Source organism: Mrakia frigida (genome assembly GCF_051309035.1).
Source record: "Mrakia frigida strain ATCC 22029 unplaced genomic scaffold BDY24scaffold_4, whole genome shotgun sequence".
NCBI lineage: Eukaryota > Fungi > Basidiomycota > Tremellomycetes > Cystofilobasidiales > Mrakiaceae > Mrakia > Mrakia frigida.
In genome coordinates this window covers 1,071,905-1,086,713 of record NW_027481277.1, presented here as the reverse complement: position 1 = coordinate 1,086,713, position 14,809 = coordinate 1,071,905, and the positions used below count along the sequence as shown (strand labels likewise).

The 14,809-nt window shown below is 55.8% G+C and overlaps 4 protein-coding genes across 4 annotated transcripts; 1 reads left to right on the top strand and 3 right to left on the bottom strand.

Moving 5' to 3' along the window:
• Positions 1 to 514: 514 nt before the first annotated feature.
• Positions 515 to 3,437, bottom strand: BDY24DRAFT_378808 (uncharacterized protein). Its single transcript, XM_076638984.1, has 3 exons — positions 3,011 to 3,437; positions 1,130 to 2,555; positions 515 to 995 (listed from the first exon to the last, which is right to left on the bottom strand). Exons 1-3 carry the CDS (start codon positions 3,234 to 3,236, stop codon positions 668 to 670), a joined length of 1,980 nt encoding a protein of 659 aa, XP_076500118.1. The 5' UTR covers positions 3,237 to 3,437; the 3' UTR covers positions 515 to 667.
• Positions 3,438 to 4,974: 1,537 nt separating this feature from the next.
• BDY24DRAFT_378804 (uncharacterized protein) lies at positions 4,975 to 6,383 on the bottom strand. The gene is made up of 3 exons (XM_076638983.1): positions 6,168 to 6,383; positions 5,214 to 6,087; positions 4,975 to 5,121 (listed from the first exon to the last, which is right to left on the bottom strand). The coding sequence occupies exons 1-3, from the start codon at positions 6,248 to 6,250 to the stop codon at positions 5,044 to 5,046; spliced, it is 1,035 nt and encodes a 344-aa protein (XP_076500117.1). The 5' UTR covers positions 6,251 to 6,383; the 3' UTR covers positions 4,975 to 5,043.
• Positions 6,384 to 9,275: 2,892 nt separating this feature from the next.
• RRN5 (Rrn5p) lies at positions 9,276 to 9,470 on the bottom strand (the record flags this gene model as incomplete). Its single annotated transcript, XM_076637064.1, has 1 exon — positions 9,276 to 9,470. A coding segment is annotated over one exon (195 nt), but the record flags the coding sequence as incomplete, so codon positions are not given.
• Positions 9,471 to 10,888: 1,418 nt separating this feature from the next.
• On the top strand, positions 10,889 to 14,599 carry BDY24DRAFT_412427 (Rgp1-domain-containing protein; the record flags this gene model as incomplete). Its single annotated transcript, XM_076643060.1, has 7 exons — positions 10,889 to 11,693; positions 11,759 to 12,655; positions 12,734 to 12,943; positions 13,020 to 13,163; positions 13,240 to 13,617; positions 13,690 to 13,823; positions 13,913 to 14,599. 7 exons carry the CDS (start codon positions 10,889 to 10,891, stop codon positions 14,597 to 14,599), a joined length of 3,255 nt encoding a protein of 1,084 aa, XP_076500115.1.
• Positions 14,600 to 14,809: the final 210 nt, after the last annotated feature.

Below are 14,809 nucleotides of genomic sequence, written 5' to 3'. Positions count from 1 at the left end.
GCGAAAACGAAAGACCAGAAGACGCGCATGCAGGTCGGACGTTTTTTTTCACCTTTCTGTGCCTCCTTCCTTCGAATGATTTCAGTTTCCTCCATGTCTGCATAGACGAGGGTCGAGTAAGTACACGTAGAACGAGCGATTTGGGATGGGCGACTCTGGAGGTAGCTCGTAAGGGCAGTCTCGGTGGTATCCTTACGTCGACGCGTCCGAACCCCTCCTTCCCTCCGCCTCGCCCACTTCCTCGCCACTCGTTCAACAGGATCCCCTCTCCCCCCTCCCCTCGCGAAACCGAACGGATCCCAGCGAGGTTTCCAAGGTTCGTGGAGGTGGAGAAGTACGAAGGAGAAGGGGATTGAGGAGCTGAGGGAGGAAGGTGTTGGGTTGAACTTGAGGACGCGACGAGAGAGGAATCGATGGGTTTTTTTCTTTCTTTTTTTTTGCGAGCGACCGAGTGGGAAGGGAAGGAGAGGAAGAGAGAGAGAGAGAGAGAAAGGGATCATCAAAGAGAGTAAAAAGAGCGAGAGAGAGAGAGAGAAAGAGGGAGAGAGAGAGGGAGAGAGAGAAAGAAAGAAAGGAATCGTGCACTTCATCAAACCGAAAAACGAAACGAGAAACGAGAAAAAAACGAAAGAAAATCAAGCAAACAACAACGCGTCACCCCTCCAGCTCAACTCTCCATCTTCAACCCTCCTTCCCTCCCCTCCTCCCCTACCAACGCTCCCAACCTCTCCACCTCCCTCTCCAACCACTCGTTCCCCTCTCCCAACCACCTCACCAACCCGACCGCTTTCCCGAGCACGCTGCTCTTGCTTCCCCCCCTTCCTTCCCCGGGAGCTGCTTTGGAAGCCTTCGTTCCTGCTCCAGCTCGTTTCTTGGTCGCTGGGACGGTCGACGACGTGGACGTGGACGCGGACGCGGCGGGCGAGGGAGGCAGGGTGGTGAGCGGGAGAGGAGAGAGCGTCGAGGACGTGAGGATGAGGGAGAGTTCGGCGTAGCTGAGGTGTGTGAGAACCAACGGAAAACGAAGGAAGGAAGAGAGGATGAGCTCAGTGATGTGTGGTTCGAAAGAGAAAAAGACAAGCAGGAGAAGAAGGAAGGAAGGAAAGAAAACGAAGAGCGTGAAACTCACCTCGTCCGAATCGCGTTCCTCCTCTTCTGCTCGCTCAGGATGTGATTCTCCCTCTTCTCCTTGGCCGTCAACAACCCTCTCCCGAACGACCCTTTCTGCTGCTGCTGCTGCTCCTTCGGTTCCTGCTTCACCTCCACCATTCCAGCAGCGGCGACTCCTCCTCCTCCTCGTTGGGTTCGAACCGGTTGATCGACGACAGACTGCATGGGTGTGTCTTCCGGGGAGGAGGGAGTTTGGAGCTTGGTGTTCGAGGAGGAAGAGGAGGACGACGACGAGTTGGAGGAGATGCGACGAGTTGAGGTTGAGGTTGGAGGAGGAGGAGGACCGAGGTCGTGTTTGGGTCGTTTCCGATTGCGAGACGATGCTGACGAGGGAGGGATGAAGTCGTCGTCTCGTTGCGAAGGAGGAGGAGTAGGCGTCGGACCTGATCTGGCTGTTCGTTTCCCCTTTCCCTTCGTCGTCCCTCGAGAGCTAGCGCTGACCTGCTGCTCGAGCTCGTCCACGTCGAGTTCGTCCTCCCCTTCTTCGTCCTCCGCGTCCACTCCTGCTACTCGAACGACGCCTCGCATGATCTCGTCTGCGTCGACGACGACGAGTCCTTCGTTGGTGGGTCCTCGAGAGGAAGAAGAAGAAGAAAAAGAAGGGTTGGGTTCGGACATGAGAGCGTCGGTGTCTGGGAGGGTGGTGGGAGTGGAAGCGGAGGGAGTCGAGCCTGAGGTGTTGGACGAGGGAGGAGGAGGCTGTTGGTGCTGGGGACGAGCTGAGGAGGAGGAAGAAGAGGGTCTTCTTCGATTCGTCGATGGTGGTCGTTTGGAGGAGGAGGAGGAGGAGGAGAAAGAAGCCGAAGGTCTTCCGGTGGGGAAAGGGGTGTTGTGACCTCCTCCTCCTCCGTAATCGTGAGTGGGAGGAGTGAAAGCTGGCCAACCGACGAGAGCACCACTGTTGCCTCCTACTTCGCCAGGATTCCTTCTTCCTCTCGACGACGACGACGATTCTCCGATCCTCATCCTCTCCAACCCACTCAGACCGGGCACTCCCTGAACCCCCTCTCCGACCTTCTTCCAGCTCGGAAGTCCCTTTGGAAGGACCGGATTGAAGTCCCAAGCTCCTCTCGCTTTGACGAGACCTGCGAAAGCTGATTCGGATGATTTCTTGAACGATTGGGATGCGAGGGAGGACGAGTGGATCGGAGGAGGATGCGGGAGGGGAGGAGGGGACGGGTCTCCTTCGACCGTGGCCGTCAGGAAGGACGACAGAGCCGAGGATTCGAACGTGGAGAAGAGGGACGTCGTGAGTTGATCGGGTGGAGGTGCGGGTGGTAAAGGTTGGAGCGTCGTAGGTGGGTAGAATTGATTCGAAGGAGAGGAAGTTTGTTCGAGAGTGAACGGTAGAGGAGGGAAGGAGAGAGGAGGGAGAGGGTTGAAGTCTGAAAGCGTTTGCAACAGAAAGACCCGGCGTCAGTTTCTAGAAAATCGAATAGATACGAAGCTCGGAAGTTGAGGATGTATATGCGCCTGCTAGGAAGTAGCAGGGAAACTTGGAAGGTGTTTGAGGGGAGGAAGAGGTGAACCCAGCCCCCTCTCCCTTCTCTCCCGCTCGTCGTCGTCCTCCTCCTTTGCTGGCTTCCTTCCTTCCATCGTTCGCTTCTCTCTCTCCCTCTATATATGCTGCAGCCTTCTACGAAGCGCAGTCTCTTTACTGAGCTTCTCTTCTCTCAACCTCCTCCTCCTTGATGAGCTTCTCCTTCTGCTCCTCCTCCTCCACCTCTCCCTCCCCGCTTCTCCCTCCTCCTCCCTCCTCTCCCTTCTCCTCCCCCACCTTCGTCTCCCTTCTCCCCATCTTATCTTATCTCTCTTATCTCTCTCTCTATGAACCACTCACCTTCATACCCTCCCGGTTCTCCTACGCCTACTTCCCCCCAGGAAGCAGGAAGCTCAAACTGAGGATCAAACACTCCCGCATTCGCGTCGTCGAACGTCGTCGTCTCCCACAGCAGATACGAAGAAGGTCCGGGACTGTTGGGAGCTGTTGGGAGGAGAGTGACGTCGTACGAGGAGGAGGAAGGGTTCGCTGGAGGAGGAGGAGGTTGGGAGTGAGAGGAGGACATGGTCGTTGGAGGGTTGGGAGGGGAGGAGGCAAGGACGACGACGACGAGAGAGGAAGCCAAAGATCCGGAAATCGAAGGAGGTTTCGTTTGGGATGGAAGTTGATGAACGAGCGAGATGGATAGTAGTTTTGGTGACGAGGATTGAAAGGTAGGGGGGCAGTCGCGGTTGGGCGAGTCCTATAGTTGCTTGGTAGGAGAAAGAGGTTTCACAGAGAGGAAGGAGCCTCGGGCAGCGGTCGTGCTTTTTCCCACCCCCTCAGCCCGACCCTCTCTCCTCTCTCTCCTCTCTCTTCCCCACCTGACTCCTCTCTTCTCTGAAAACTTTTGTTTCTGAAACTCTCGGGTGCTTTGAACCTAACTCGATTTCCGATCGATCTCTAGCAAAGAATTTGTTCAACTTCGCACGAACGCTCCTAGTACTACTTCTCTTAAGAAGGAGAGAAACCTTCAGCCCTCGGCCTTCAAAACCCAATCAATCAACCTGTCTCTCCCTGATCAGCCCTCTCTCTCGACTTTTTTGTTCGCTGAACTGGTCCCTCCCTTGCATAGACCGGTTCTGGCGTTTGCCTTGCTAGCTTTTGGGCTGACATCGCTCGGACGCTCAAACGGTTCTCTCAACTCGTCTCGTCTTGAAATAGCCAGAGATCTACAAAGGTCATCCTCGAACCGGTTGGTTGGACGCGCGACGCGTCTGTCTCTCTCTCTGTGAAGCGGCAGGGCTAGAGAAGTGGATGACGTTTTTCAATGGAGGTGTCGTGTCGTGAGGAGAACGAAGACCGAGAGGGGACCGAGAGCAAAAGAAAGAGACGGGGAAGAGATGAGAGGGAAGGAGGGAGAGACGTGACGACCGAGCAAGACCGAACGGGACGCGTCGTCCAAACAGAGAAAGAAAGGAGAGCAGCGGGCGTGGTAGGTTTTTCGCTTGAGGAGTCAGGAGAGAAGACGGCAGAGGAGAAAAGGAGGAGGAGGTTTCAGAGAGAGAGAGAGGGGAGCATGAGATCCATCGTGAAAAGAAAGGAGTGCGAAAAGAAACGAAGAGGTTGACGCGTTCCTTTGTTTCGTTTCGTTCGAGAATTAAGGTCGAGGAGAGTTTGATTCAAGTCGTCGATCTAGATGAGAAGGTCAGATAGGAGAGATGAGAAGGGGGAAGAGAGGGAGATTCAGCGACGTTGCGAGGAAAGAGAGAGAGGGAGCGAGGACGCGTCGACGAACCTTTCAAGGGCGAGCTCTGCTTTGAGGTCGTCTCTGAAGAAGGCAGAAGGAGATCGAACGTCAGAGACGGAGTGAGAGGTACGAGACAGGACGGTCCCAAAAAAAACTCACTCGGTCCAACTCGTCCTCCACTCGTCGTTCAAAGCTCTCTCGACCTCTTCCTCCCCACACATCCTCGTCGACTCCAACAAATCCTTCGCCTGACCCACTCCACCACAAGCGAAACACCTCCACCCGTTCTCTCTCTGTCTACAATCCTCGTAAACCTTCTCCCTATAATCCGGATCTCCCTCGGCATCCGCACTCAACTTCCCAGCCGTCAACTTCCCAACCAACCCTTTCCTCGACCCTCCCTCTCCCTCGACGGCCACGACCTTCCCTTCCCAGAACACCGAAGGACCTCCCCACTCGACGACGCATCCCTCGGGAAGGGAAGGACCCAGCCGTCGAAGTCGAGAGAGATTGAGTCTCCAGCCGAGGCGTTTCCAGACGAGCCACCATCCACCCAAGTCGAGGGTTTGTTGATGGAGGAGAGGGTGGGAGGAGGAGAGACGAGCGAAGGAGGTGTTGGAACAGGCGATGTCGTTCGTGTAGGTTATTTCCGGGGTGAGGGAGGGAGGACGGTGAGGAAGGTGAGGGATTGGAAGGTTTTGAAGGCTTCGACGATGGTGTTCTGTGGGTAGAAGAGACGAACGAAGGACGCGACGGGAATCAGTTTCTTTGCCAGATCTCGAAGGCAGAAAGAAGAGGAGCGACTGGACTTACCCAGTCGGCAGGCCATCCAGGCTCGATCTGAGAGAGACCATCCGGATTCATATCGAGAATCAACGTCGTGAGGTTTCTGAAACTCGTTCCCATCGAGGTCAAGAACGACGGCGTGAGCGATCCTTCCTCCGTCCCGATCTCCACTCGCTGCACTCTCCACTCCCGGTCGAACTTGATGGAAACTTGAACAGTTCCGAGCTGTTCCCAACCTGGGACGCCTGCGAGTTCCTGGAAGGGAGGGATACGACCGAGAGCACCGAGGGAGGAGTGGAGAGAATGTCGACTTCCAAACTTGAGGGAAAAGGAGGAATCGGGAGACTGGACGAGAGCGACGGTTCCCAGGGATTCCACGAACGCGAGAGTAGGGATTCCCAAGGTGGAGATTTCGAGATGTTCGAGGGATGGTAGTTTGGAAGTTGAGAGGGGTCCGGCAGACGGGAAGGGGACGGACGCGTCGCCGAGCAGGAGGAGGGAAGGGAGAACGACGTTCGCCGCTGTTGTCGAGCTGAAGAACCAGTCTAGTTCTCTGACCGTGCTCGTCGAAGGCTTGTGTCTCGTCACACCTCGAGTCCAGTAGTGTTCGAAAGAGGGGGGTTCGTGGAATTCTGGGAGGGTGCTGATCTCGACGGGTCGAAGGAGGAGGGGAGTAGCGCGACGGGGAAGGGGTTGAGGGTGATTCATGTCCCACCAGAACCCGAGGAGGTCGGTGCACCAAGGGGATATGAGAGTCTTTAGCGAGGGATGCTGAAAAGCTTCGGAGAGGACGTGAGGGGTGGGTACGGGGGTGGAGAATGAGCGAAGGTTGGTGAAGAGAGGGAGGCAGAAGCCGACGAGCTCGCTGGTCGAAGGCGTGTAGTCGAAGAGGAGCAGCATCCTGACCAAAGCGAAAAAAAAAAAAGCGGATGGTTCTGATCAGCAGTAGAATTTGGAGCTAAAAAGTATATCTCGACGGACCTAACGTTGACCGCTCGACGAGAGGCAGCGAGATCTCGAATCGGTTGTCTTGTTTGCTCGTCCTCGACCGGATCGTAGCTCATGAGCGTGAAGGCCACAGTTCGGAAGATTTCCGAGCTCCCGATCTGAAGGAGATCAGAAAGCGTGAGTCGGCGAAGAGAGCGAAGGGCGGCGAGGGAAGGAGCGGGAGATGGACGCACGGAAGAAAGGGAGGAGCAACATAGAGAGAGGTTGGACTGGGACTTCTTGTCGGCAGCCTTGAAGATCTGCAGGAGGATTTCGGGAGGCATCTGCAAAGTACAAAACCAAACATCAGCTCCAGGAATCCTTATAGAACGAAGAGGGGAAGACGTACTCGAAGGATGGGAGGGAGCTGGGAAGAGGGGAGGGGAAAGGAAGGAAGGGGTCGAGATGATGAGCTCGACAGCTTCTTCGAGAGTACGCTCTTTCCAGATCCACATACCTTAGGACGGAGAGTCGTAGACTGTGTGGAGATCGACATGCTGGAGATTTGAGGGTTTGGGAACGAAAAAAGGAAAGAAGAGAAGATCGGCGTTGGGTTCAAAAATGGTTGAGCTCGACCGTTTCACTTCTGTCCTCCCATCTTCCTCAAGCTCCTCCTCGGTTTCTTCTTCATCCGTGGATGGGATGGGTTTGCTAGGATCGGCGATTTTGATCTTTTTTCTTGGTCGTAAGCCATCATTCTTCTTCTTCTTTTTTCCAGCTCCGACTTTGTAGCTCGACCAGAGCATCGAGGTGAAAGTCGCCTCGTGAAATCCATCTGTGCTTCTGCTGCCGACTAGGTGTTCACATATCTTGATAAACATGATATTAATAGACTACATATCCATCTGAGGTCGAAGAGAAAACGGAAAACGGAAAAGAATCAGCTCGAGACGAAGTGTAGGAAGCAGGTCGAAACTCACCTCGACATCCTCCTCCCCGTCGTCAGCGCTGTCCTCCCCCCCCCTCGTGCTTCTCGTCCCTCTTCCCCTCTTCCTCCTCCGTATCACTTCCCAACGCCGATGACCCTAGCACCGGAGTTCCTGAGACCGACCGACTCCTCGGTCGAGCCTCCTCCTCCTCCTCGACGGACGCGTCGCTCGATTTCCCGTCGTTCAGCCTCTCTTCCTCCTCTTCCCAGTTTTCCAGCCCTGAAACTTCTTCGTCCGTTCCGTCGTCCCCGTCCCAAGGATCCAGAACGAATTCGTCCTCCGACTCGTCGGGTTCCTTCGCTGGAGGGAGGAGGTCTGTTTGAAACGAAACGAGACGAGACGAGGCAAGTCAGCTTCTCCCTTTGGACATAAGATCAGATCGAGGAAATATGAGACTCACCCCCGTCCTCCATCTCCATTACTGGCAGAAGCTCCATCCACCGACTCCCCTCCGGATCCATCGCCTCCACAATCTTCCAAACCCTCTCGTCCCAATCCGTGTCCCTCTTCCGATCTCTCCTCTCGATCCCCTTCTCCTCCTCCTCCTCCATCTCCGAATCTACGTCTCCCTCCTCTCCATCGTCCATCTCATCGTCTGAGGAATCGTAGACGAGATCCGTATCCCTAGGACGGAAGAAGGTCGGACGATCGTCTGGGAGATCCGAGGGAGGGAGAGAGGAAAGGGTGAGGAGTCCTGGGTGGAAGGAAGTGCAGGCGTGTTGAGGGTAGGGGAGGGAGCTGATTCGGTCGAGAACGTCGGAGGGAGAAGGGATGGGGTAGACGGATGTTTTGGGGTTGAGAGTTGAGGCTTGAGAGATGGGTAGAGGGAGGTAGAGAGGGGGATTGATGGAGTCGAAGAGGGAGTAGGGGTCTTCGTCGGGATCTACCTCGGAGTCGTCGCCTGAGGTACTGCAAGCTGTAGATCCTTGACGAGACGAGGCGACTGATTTGCCTGGTTGATCGTCCTCGTCCTCGGAGGATGAGTCTCGATCTCCGTCATCTCGCGTCTCGTCGAGCTTCTCCTCCCCACCCTCTTCCCCTACCAGCTCCTCCTCCTCCTCTATCTCCTCCTCCTGAGCCTCCATCACGTATCTTCCTCCACCCAGCATCCCTTGCGCTCGTCGAACAGAGGCAGCCGTGATCAACGTCGCGTCTGCGTCCTCGCCTCGCTTCAAGAAGCGCATCGCTCCCTCCTCGTCGAGAACGAAAGAGCGTCTGGGTTCCTTTTCTGCTCGGAGCCCGATGGAGGTTCGAAGGAGGTTGGAGACGTAGGTTTTGAGTTGGGCCTTGAGTTCGACGAGGGTGAGGTAGGAGAGTTCTGAAGGGAGGTCGGCGTCGTCGGGAGTGGAGGAGTGCGAGGGAAGGGTTCTGACGACGCGAACAAGGAACGCAAGGTCAGCCTCGATTTTTAAACCCCAAACAACATCTGCAACCCGAAGAGAACTCACTCGAGATGACGACCCAAACCACCGAGGTAGAAGAGATCCAGCCCGTCCTGCTGATATCTCTTCAACACGCCCAACTTCGCCAACTTCAGCCTCGTCCCACCGATATGAACCCTCGGCTTCGCCTGCTTCTTCATCTCCTCAAACATCCTCTCCTTCTCCTTCTCCCACTCAGCCACCTTCGCCTCCTTCTCGAGCTCCTCCTGCTGCCTCAACTGAGCCCTCTCCGTCACGAGAGCCTGAACCTCTTCGTACGTCGGTTCCTTGTCGAGAAGGTCCTTCATCGGACGGGAGAGTCTTTCTGGGACGTCGATTGGTGGAGGAAGGGGTGCTGGAAGGTCTTTGGCTTCAACTTGGCTGGTAAGGATAGGGTTGACGAGTTCGAGTCCGAGGTTCAGGAGCTTGTCCGGGTTGAGCGAAGCGGACCAGTCCTCCCTCGTCCATCCTCGTTCGTTCTTGTCCAGAGTGGTTCGAAGCTTGGCTTCCTTGGGAGTCTTCCGTCCAGGTTTGGGTTTGAGTTGGTTCGCATCCTTCCCCTTGATCTCCTCGACGGCGAGTCGCCTCCTCTTGACCTTCTCCTCCTCCTCCTCTGCCTCCTCCGTCTCCAGCAACGCCTCCGCCAGCTCGTCCTCGTACCGACGCCAACGCTTGGTGACTTCTCTAGCTGCAGGAGCCTTCTCTCTCGACCACCTCAGTCGCTTCTGACCTCCGATTCCAGACCCAGGAGCGGAAGCTGCCTTCGTCGAGGTTTCGAGGAGGTGAAGGTAGGACGTGACTTCGAGGAAGGATTTCCGACCTCGGAGTTCCTCTGCGACGAGATCCGAGCGAGACTTGCCGTGGCGAGAGAGAGCGGCGAAGAAGAGGTTCTTGTCTTCTGAGGACCATTTCGAGTTCGGACGGACGAGGGAGGAGAGAGGGAAGGAGGGGTCTTGGGATTGGTAGACAGGTTTTGGGAGAGAAGGAGGAGGTCGACCGAGGAGTTTGTGAGAAGAGTTGGTAGCATGGGACGCGTGATATATCTTGTAGAAGTCGAGGTTGGAAAGGGGTGACGGTTCTAGAGGCGTAGATGACCGTGAACGAGGGGAGGAGGACGAGGAGGCAGGTTGAAGGTCGCGAGGGAGGGAGGTTTGCTTGCTCGAGGAAGGGGTTGGGTCGAGAGGAGCGTGGAGGGAAGAAGGTGAGGCCATGGATGGGTAGGTTTCGTCGTATCTAGATGGGTCGAGAAGAACGCAAAGGTCAGCTATAGTGCTTGAGTGAGCTCGAAGAGAGAAGGAAGGAGGCGCGAGAAAGGAGAAGCTGACCTTCGAGATTCGTCCGATTTGGCGAGAGCCCAGCTGGTGAGCTCAATGGTCTCCGAGTTGTGTAAAGCAGAGAGAGTAGAGGACGAGGCGTGGGTAGACTTGAGTAGTCTGAGTCGAGTCTGTCTGGGCGAGGAGCTGGTTGGAGGGAGAGGGAAGAAACGTCGAGCTCACAAAGTTGACGTTGATTTTCCTTCGGCCTTCCCCTCGCGACCGTTAAACTTCCTGCAAGCCTTTCTGAGCACGGAGATGTGGAGATGCAGTTCTTCTTATCTTCTCCTCGGATTCCCGTGCCTCTTTTTTTTTCTAAAGTCTGCGAGCTCGTGCGTGCCAACGAGCAGCGCGCAGGTCAAGGAGGTGAGCTCTCACCAACTCCTCCCTTCTGCCCAACCACAACTCTGCACATCAACGACCACCTCTTTCTTGGTTTCCCATCCTCCCCTATACCCGTCAGATCGACCTGGCTTCCATTCCATTTCCCCAAAAAAAGTCAAGGCATCTACTCTCGGAGAGTTCCAAACAATCGTCGTCCCCTTCCGGACTTCCATCACCTCACGTCGTCCTCGTCGTCTTTCTCGCCTTCAAAAGCACCGCGAGACTTGTTTGTGAGTTCACGTCTTATTTTATCTAAGATGGAGAGCTGTATGCGTGTCGTAGGAGGCTTTGCTGCTCTCGGAGATTGCTGGAAGGGCAGAAGGAAGGGCGGATGGATCGTCGCCAGGAAGGTCGAAGCTTCTTCCCCTTCCTCGTCAAGCTGGCACGTCCAAGGCAGCTTTTCTCACTCGAGATTGCAGCCAAACGAGCTACACGTGCCCCTCCAGCTTGGAGAGGTACTGGAAGTCCCTCGCACTACTGAACAGAGGGATCGGAGGAGCACGAACGCCAGCCAGCTCAGACCCTCCTTCCTTCTCCTCCCTCGCCTCGTCGTTCTCTCTTCCCTCGTGCTTTTGCTGATCCACTCTCTTCGTCGTGCATCACAGAATACAGTCCAATCGTCGCTTCTGGCTTCCCTCTCCTCCTCGTAGGACCTTCACCTCTCGGAGATGGTCTTCTCCATTCCCTCCCTCCCATCGTTCGCTTCCCTCTCCGGTTCTTCCTACCTCCATCCTCATCACGCTCACCAACCGGATCCTCCCAAACTCCACATCTCAGTAACTCCTCTTCACCCTTCTACCTTCGCCGGTGAAGTCTTTCAAGCCAAAATATCCTTTCGGATCTCCCATCCCGAGCCACCTTCGACAGAGCCAACTCCTCCCCCTCCTCATCCTCAAACTAGATCAACCTCCAACCTCGCCCAAGCTCACTCGCCAGACCGGAACTCCAGAGAACCTATCTCAGAAACTCCAGGTCGAGCTTTCGCTCCCTCTCACCGGACAGTTCAAAGTCTCAGCGTTCGAGGAATGGACGGAGTAGGACGAGTCCCTCAGACGGCAGGTCCGATCCTGGAGACGTCGATTTCGTCGCCCGGCCAGCAACCTCCACTAGGATACTCGTCGTTGATGAGCCTGGAGAAGCATGGATCTCAGGAGATCCCACCTCGGAGAGGTCAGATCGGGAAGCAGCCGAGGCCAAAGCTCGCGTTGCTGGGGAGGAGAGGGTCGAAACCCGGCTCGCATTCGAGGCAGCGGTCGATCTCAGGATCCGACCTGCCGATGCTCGGGGAGAGGAGGGAGTCTGAGGCAGTGGCAGAGCCTGGGGTTGAAGAAGGAAAGGGGAAGGGTCGGGCTGTACCTCCTGGGTTGGGAAGGTCGCTCTCAATCTCAGCGATGCCGAACGGAGTCGAAACGTTCAGTCCTCTACGAGGAGAAGCCTTGATCAACGGTCACGGAAACAAACCTGAGGAAATCGGTATGTACATTTGTCTATCAAAATTCTCAAAGTCTTGGCTCACTCTTCCTCGTCGTCTTTTGCAGACTCTCCAAATCGAACGCCCACTCGACCAACAGCCTCGTCCCTCTCCTCTCTTCCCTCACGCGACACCCCTCCCTCGATACCTGCCTCTCATCCACACGCTCGGAAACCGTCCTACATGCCATCTTCTTCCTTCGCATCTTCCTCCTCCTCGCCCTTACCCGAGTCTGGAGGCTTCCCTCGAATCGTATCCCCTCGTTCAGGCTCGAGCTCTCCCTCCTCAGGACCCAATTTCGGACTCAGCTCTATCCTCGAGTCTCCCATCGGTCTAGGAATCAACTCGGGTCACTCTCACCCTCCCAAATCGAAGCTCGAGGACTCGTACACCCAAGAGCTCGACCTTCCAAGTGAAGAGCCAGCAGAGTACGACGATCCCTCCACTCCCCTCGCGTCTCGCCCAACTCGTCCAGCCAACTCCATCGGACTCGGACGACCACAATCCTTCCACAACTCCCACTCTTCCGCACCACCACCACCTCCTATCGAGACCTCCCCTCAAGGCCTAATCATCACTTGGTCCTACGTCCACCTCGTCTCAACCCTCACTCCCTCCCCTCAGTACCTTCCTCCCGAATCCCTCCTCCCGCTTCGACACACTCTCCTGCAGTCTTCCCTCGTCGGGACAGGATCGTTCCCTTCCCCTCCGACACCTCAGTCTCAAGGATGGTTCAGTCTTCCTCCACCTCCTCGCCACTCGAGAGCACCGAGCTTGACGAGTAGTTTGTTCGGGATTGCGAGAGGAGTCGTTTGGGGGCGAGGCGGAGAGAGCTCGTTGGAAGGCGAGAGGAGAAGGAAGTGGGAAGAGAGTGTGAGGGAGGTGCCTGTTTTGGAGACGTTGAAGAGTGTGATGGGGGTTGGGATTGAATTGGGAGGGAAAGACGGGAAGGAGACGTTGGATTGTGAGTCATCTCTTCGACGCGTCGCCCAACACGAGTTTGTTCTCGTTCTTACACTTCGCTCCCTTCTCTTTCTCACAGTCGTATACAGCCTTCCCATTCCACCGAATCTTCCTCCTACCTTCCAAGGAAAGGCTCTCAAGATCTCGTACACTTTGATCATCGGCGTCGAAGTCGAGTACCCCGTTCTTCCCCTCCGCCCAGGAGTTGACGACTTTGGTATCCCTCGCAAACCTCTGAGGAAGAGCAAGGTTTTGAAGATCCCAGTTCGGATTTGGGGAGGAGTTGATGGTTCGTCTCGCTCCTTTTTCGTTCGACCTCGTCCGAGCTCGTCACTGACCTCGTTTGTCTCCTTCTTCTCTCGCAGCTACGACCACGAAGCAAGGCTACGACCTGATGCAACCCATCATTCAACGGAAGGAAGAAGCTGAGCTGGAAGAACTCGATCCTCAACTGGCGAAGAAGCTCGTCGCAGCTGAGGAGCTCGAAAAGGAGGAGCACGATCGGACGCGTCAGTTTCTTCTTCCTCGACTCTTCCTTCTCCCTCACGCGTTTCTGATCCTCCTCGAACCCCTCACTTCTTACAGCTCTTCCCTCTACTGCCTCTTCCTTTGACTCCTACGCTCTCCATCTCCTCTCGACTCTTCCTCCACCAGCACCACCTCCCCTTCCTCCTCTCCCCGAATCCGCCTCTCCACCCACTACACCGACCAACACTCCTACCAACGTCGGAACCCCCAAGAGCCACAAGCACACTCGGAGTCAAGCTCTCAGTCCTCTTTCGCATTCTGTTCTTCTGCCAGAGGTCCTCCTCGTCGGAGCGGAAGGGAAACCCAGTCGAAGGCCCTCGTTGGCGGTTCGGCTTCACGGAGGAACGATGGGATTAAGCGGAGGGATAGGACCTGACGAAGATGGGGAGGGATGCGAGGAGGTTTTGGAAGGTTTGCTGAGAGGGAGTCAGAAGGGTGAGTCGATCGAAACCTCTCAACGTCTCCATCTCGACGAAAGCTCACCAGACGAACCTTCTTCCTTTTCAGCCTCGTACGATATCGAGAAGGATGGCCAAGTCGTCGCAGTCTTCACCCTTGTCAAGTCAGCCTACCGTCTCGGGGAGACTGTGCTCGGCGTGCTCAACTTCAACCAAGGGGAGACGTCGCGTCGAGTTCTCAAGGTTCGTCGTCGTGCTTCCCTGTCTTCCACTCTTCGACTTCGCAACTGACTAAACCCGTCCTCTTCTCGCACCTTGCTTTTTTCTTGCAGTGTTCCGCCCTCCTTCAAACTCACGAAATCATCCCCTCCTCCCTCCAATCCCCAGCAACCCTCTCCGCCTCTCCCAACCTCCTCAACAAACCTCTCAAAAAGACCCACGCCGACCATCACTCCTCCCTCACTCTCCACACCACTCGTCTCCCCTTCTCGCTCGATATCCCGTCACCCGGAACGGCAGGAGGAGCAGGCATCGCTCCCTCGTTCGTCCTTCGAGCAGGAGAGGGTGAGGACATCAAAGCCGGAGGAGTCGAGTGGAAGATCCGCCTGAGCTTCCTCGTCTCAGTACCACCGAAGCAGCATCACCATCGATCAAAGTCCGGAGAGGGAGGGGGAGATGGAGCAGCAGCAGTGATGCCGGTGGCAGGAGTGGCGGTTCGACCAACGCATCTCGTTCCTTCCTGGAAGAACCCGAGTTTGGATCCTCGACACGTCGGGTTCGAACCTGCTTCGTCGATCGCGCCTGTTCTGCCTTCGTCTGGAGGAGGAATGGTAGAAGGAAGAGGTGGGAGGGTGGAGACGAGGGAGAAGAGGGATGCAGGAGGAGGATGGTGGAAGGAGATGAGAACGGAGGTGGTCGAGTGCGACGTCCCGATCTCGGTGTTCCCTCCTTCGAAGTTGGGAGTTGGGAAGGTGGATGGAGTGGAGATGGAGGGAGGGGTTACTTGGTTAGAGATGTGAGAAGATAGTTTGTTCTTTGCTCTACGATGCGTGCTCTTGCGTATGCAGTGCGAAGATTCGGGAGGAGAGTGAGAGAGCAAAAAAGAGCACGACGCGCCGTGAATTTCAGAGATGGCTGGTCGTCAGTCCAGACTCCAACTCCGACGCAGCAAAATCTAACACGTCCAGGAGAGTAAACTACTAGAGAAGGGAATTGAATTGAAGTCGTGT

Bases quoted from the DNA above. Each gene is read 5' to 3' on its own strand.
- BDY24DRAFT_378804 (XM_076638983.1), bottom strand. From the start codon at position 6,250: ATGAGCTACGATCCGGTCGAGGACGAGCAAACAAGACAACCGATTCGA. The intron at 6,088-6,167 runs GTCCGTCGAGAT...CGCTTTGGTCAG, and splicing joins CGTCGAGCGGTCAACGTTAG to GATGCTGCTCCTCTTCGACT. The intron at 5,122-5,213 runs GTAAGTCCAGTC...TTCTACCCACAG, and splicing joins CTGGATGGCCTGCCGACTGG to AACACCATCGTCGAAGCCTT.
- BDY24DRAFT_378808 (XM_076638984.1), bottom strand. From the start codon at position 3,236: ATGTCCTCCTCTCACTCCCAACCTCCTCCTCCTCCAGCGAACCCTTCC. The intron at 2,556-3,010 runs GTGAGTGGTTCA...AAACGCTTTCAG, and splicing joins AGAACCGGGAGGGTATGAAG to ACTTCAACCCTCTCCCTCCT. The intron at 996-1,129 runs GTGAGTTTCACG...CACACACCTCAG, and splicing joins AGGAACGCGATTCGGACGAG to CTACGCCGAACTCTCCCTCA.